Raw genomic sequence first — 5,042 nt, forward strand, 5'->3', positions numbered from 1 at the left:
CCGCCTATGTTTAATCCCCTAAAAACAAGAGGCCAATGCGCTAAATGTGAAGAAAAACAAAAATAAAACATATGGCCTCAGAAGCCATATTCAATTTTGAACCGCTACAGGAACTTACATTTTCTGTAAATATGACGATAATTACTTAAAAAATTATTTTTGACAAAGTTAAAAAAGTCTAATTTAAGAATACTATATGCGCCTATATTTAACCATGCGCTCCCTAAATTGGACCGTAACAGTAAATGATATAATAGCTAGCATTTGAAATGTAAAGTCTTTTTACAGGATTTGCAATAGACTTTCCTTTGCTTCAGGGTAATTTGGCACAATGTTGATGAACCCTCTGATGGCATTTCATACACTGAACAATGCTTTGCACTTTATGTCTATGTCAAATATTGCAATACCAGTTGTTTTGTGCCCGTTTTTGCTCCTTTTGCGGCCTATTTTTGTTCCCTGTCCTTTTTCTGTGGCGATGACGTTGGAACGCTTACCGAAGTGGTCTCGTAGTATTCCTTCCATTTTTTATGCAAAGGTAATATGTGTTATATAAGTCTGCAACGCCTAGCAGGTAGAAACTGGGGGATTCGAGTGGTAGAAAGAAGACTGATTTACACTCAAATTTTTGAAAGTACAATTCTTTATGCAGCAGGATTGTGGGGTAGATTTTTACCAGTTAAATTAGAAAAGCAATTACTAACTCTTCAACGCAGGGCACTTCTCACTATAACCGGAGCATACAGAACTTGCTCGCACACCGCTTTGCAAACCTTGACTGGTATTCCTCCAATAGAACTAACAGTAAGGGAAAAAGTATGGATTTGGAAAATGGGAATTGAATCAGAAGAGATTATTCTAGATGGAACTACTTATTCACCTTCAGATTTTGAAACGCCTGCATCTAAATGGTTTTCCCTTTCACATTTACAAATCAAAGAATATCCAATCTCAATGAATTCCAATTCTACAAATCTTTCCTTTCATCGCTTATACACAGATGGTTCTCGCACTTCCACCGGTACAGCATCAGCATATGCTTATTTTGAGGGCGAAACTCTTTCATCATCTTGGAGTATCCGACTTCAAGCAGAATTATTTACTATTCATCAAGCATTAAAATTCTCGAATTCACTTAACGCTGATTCCATTCAATTTTTTTCGGATAGTCAGTCTTCTCTCTTAGCAATTAAAAATCCTCTTCAACGGAATAAATCAGTATCTGATATTCAACAGTCATTATTAGGTAATTCTTCTGTCTCAATTCATTGGGTAAAAAGGCATTCTGGGGATGTCGGCAACGATCTGGCTGATCGCTTAGCAAGAACTGCAGCTGACGACCCGCAGTTTCCTTCTTCATCTATTTCTCTTCCAAAATCTTCACTAATTTCATACATTAAAAAACAAACATTAGAAGACTGGCAATTTAGGTGGAATGAAGCGGATACTGGACGTAGAGTCTTCGAATTCTTCCCCACCGTTCGTTTTTCTCCCCGCATTAAAAGTAGGTTTGAGACAATTTTCCTTTCTGGCCATGGACCATTTCCACAATATCTTCACAGATTTAACCTTTCTGATTCTGCTAATTGCTCTTGCGGGGAATTAGGTTCTCCAGAACATTACATTTTTTTCTGTCCACAAACATTGCAATTGCATATCAGACATAATCATAGTCTTTCACTCAATAAAAACATATTAATTGCCTTTTCACAACATCATACCCGCATCAGATTTACCTCAATTTTCAGTCTATTTGCTAATGAAGGCTTCATGTTTCAAGGCGTTGATTAATACACACATTTTTTCTTTCTTCAATAGTTAATACCGTTTAAATTCAGGGTTTTTTCTACACTTTAACACGTTATCTTCTGTAACGCAACAAGTCTCTAATTTCGTGTATGTTTAATTTATCATTGTAAAGCTCTTATGGATTGGTTTTGTCTACTTTATTACATATATTAATGTTAAATTACCAAAATTTTTGTCAAAAGCAAATCAAAATTGTAACAGATAACAATGCATTTTTTCAGTATTTTTATGTAATTAAATAAAGTTCCTCAGAGACCCACTTGCTCAGATTTATCTGAGCATTTAAAACCGATAAACCAAGTAATTGGTAGGTGCGGGTGGTCTCTGAGGGTGTCAAATGTCACTTCAACAAAATCATCAATAGAACCGACGATCATAACTTAATGAGATCTAATTACTGATTCCTCGGAAATTGTGTTAATTTTATTCGTACATTGTTCTTGTGCATCTTGAACTGCTGACCCGGGCGTGTAGCATGTTTACTTTGGTAGTCTCATCTGGACTACAAACTTCTGACTCGGTCTCCAAAGTCACTGTCATTAAACACAATTATACGAACAGGTCAAACTCCTGTTCTAGAGAATCCATTTCCAAAATATTGACCACTCTTGCAGATCGTTCATAAGAGTTACTAAGAGTTTTCTTATTTTAAATTGGGTAACTGACCTCACCGCATGTTCTCGCATCCACGTATCACATGTTCAATTGAAATATGTGGGCAGAGGATTGAAAAAGGCTACGTCAAAGGGATGTAAGCGATCTTTATTGTGTGCTGGAAGAGGAAGCACTATTTCACCGTTAACTTTAGCCAGGTTTATAGCATAGCCCCATATCATCATTCCTACAAACAGCTAAGGCTCTTTCCATTATTTTTCCCGCGTATGAACCACATTTCCCCTTTTAGACATCTTCTAAAATCAAGAATGATAAAAATTAACGTAACTTGTGATAAATAAGAAATCAGCTAAAAAAAGGTTAACAAGCACAAATTTCAGTCAATTTTTTAAAAGCAAAATAAGGAATTTTATCTAACATAACTGAAATTGATGCTTCTGGTTAAAAAGAAAAGAAGAAAAATAATCAATTTCATGAGATTGAAGATTCTAAGCAACTTACTTAATAAAAACTAGTGTGAATGCTTTAATAAGCATTACAATTTAGATTTTAAGCAATGCTAAATGCGCATTTAAATGTCACCACAAAATTATTTTCCATAAAAAAATTTAAAAGTTTGTTTGAATTTCATGTTCTTAAACTTTACTACCGGTTTTTGTAATTAATAAAATAACCAGTCAACAACTAATGTGCAGAAGCACAAATGTCAGTTAAATTGAAAAACTAAATTTAATAAAACTGAAATTGTATCTTATTGGATATACACCTAGTTTTATGTGTGGCAGCTTCTAGAAAGTGTGCAGAAAAAAAAAGTCAAAATGAATTTCCTTAATTAGTATTAAAATGCGCTCAAAATAATCCTAACTACCTTATTAAGTTACACTAATCACTTATTTTATAACGAGATCAGTAAAAAGGGTTGCTTGTTTGAATATTCTTCAATTGGACCATCGGTTCGATATAGGAAAATTGTTTTGGTCCAATAAAGGAAAACGCATCATTTTTTAATCTTTTATTTATTCCTTGTCAACAATTTTCCCAATCGTGCATGTAAATACGAGGATCAGTCAGAAAGTTAGTTGCACTGCTCAAAAAAACAAAAAAAGATCGAAATTTTACAAAATCTTTATTGTTATCTTAAAGTTCCATTCCAAATCTACTTTTCAGCATAACATTCCCGTTATTTAAGCATTTGCCGAGGCGTGGTACAATTATTTCGATGCCTTCTGCGAAGCAATCCCGCCCAATGTCCGATAACCATTGTTCGGTTGTAGTGCTTTCACTTCGTCATCCGAATGGCATCGTCGCTTTAAAAGTTCTTGATTTATAGGACCAAAAACATCGACGTCAGGAGGTTAAAGGTTTAGTCGGCCAGGGAGAGTGATCCCACACTTCCTACCTAAACTTGGTCTTCCCTTGAACTCAGCTTTGTTAATATCTGTACGTCTATTCTCAACCATGTTGCATCATTTCACGATAGATTAACGTGACATTACATTTTCACCATACAATTCATGCTAATGCCCATAAAGTTCAGGCATTTACACCTTGTTCCCTCAAAATCGAATCACTGCACGCATTTCCAATTTGGACACTACTTGAAGCTGTCGAGACATTTTTGCGACTGATTACCAGAAAAACCAAACCTGCCTTGGAGAAGCCACTAAGTCACATGATAAAGGTACATGTCTGAAGTGTTGCCACAGAGTTTCATGAAAATTGTCTTATATGAAAAATGTTTATGAGTAAGTGCATCCAACGTTCTGACTGAGCTACGTACGTTGCTGTAATTCCAATTAAATACTGTTCATAATACTATAAAAGCAATTTTCTCGGTTCACTAATTTTAGTATTGTTCTACTAAATACAAGTTCCCAAAATAATACGTTTTCAACACAAATCACATCATAACTCAAGCTAAGAAGATCGAAATGGGGCGAAACTTCATCCTCAAAGGTTTCAGACACAAATATTTGTATTTCCACAGGTAAAGTGTAGCACAAAACTCTACGCTAGATTTTAAGCCTCCGGTCCAAAAAGCAGTGGTCCAATATAAGCGATCTTCCCCTACGTTAAAAATAAATCCAAACTAGGTGGCGAGGCAAGTTTACACGTTGAACGTCGGAGCATCTTTACGCACGTTCTTATGGTGTCTTATTTGAACCTGCCACTGACACTTTTTTCGCTCCAAACTGTCTCAAACATTTTTAACATTTTCCTATTATTTAGTTTTGAAAATTGCCATTTAATTTTTAATGAAGTTACTCATTCGTACCTTTTAGCGTACAATCATATAGTGCTGTCTTCATGCCCCTTCAGCTATAACTTTATACACTATTGAGTATGTAATAAATTTGCTTTATTTTTGCGATGGTAAGACGTTATGTTCAAAACACTAACAGAACCACGTTCGGTGTCAAAATAAATATGCGCAAGCGTGCCCCTTGTCCTTGACAAGTTTAAGCAACCGTTATGGACTCAAAAAAAAATTTTTAACGGTTAAAAGCATAAACTGAGCAACAACAGAATGTACCATTTTTGACTCCATTAACTGCTTCATAAAACCGTAATGTCTAAAATTTCCTAAGGTAAAACATAAAAATTAGAAAAGTCATCGA

The 5,042-nt window shown here is 35.1% G+C and overlaps 1 protein-coding gene across 1 annotated transcript; it reads left to right on the forward strand.

Annotated features, from left to right (window-relative positions):
• Positions 1–543: 543 nt before the first annotated feature.
• LOC129234383 (uncharacterized) lies at positions 544–1,791 on the forward strand. The gene has a single exon (XM_054868377.1). The coding sequence runs from the start codon at positions 544–546 to the stop codon at positions 1,789–1,791; it is 1,248 nt and encodes a 415-aa protein (XP_054724352.1).
• Positions 1,792–5,042: the final 3,251 nt, after the last annotated feature.

This window comes from Uloborus diversus, chromosome 1 (assembly GCF_026930045.1).
Source record: "Uloborus diversus isolate 005 chromosome 1, Udiv.v.3.1, whole genome shotgun sequence".
Lineage (NCBI taxonomy): Eukaryota > Metazoa > Arthropoda > Arachnida > Araneae > Uloboridae > Uloborus > Uloborus diversus.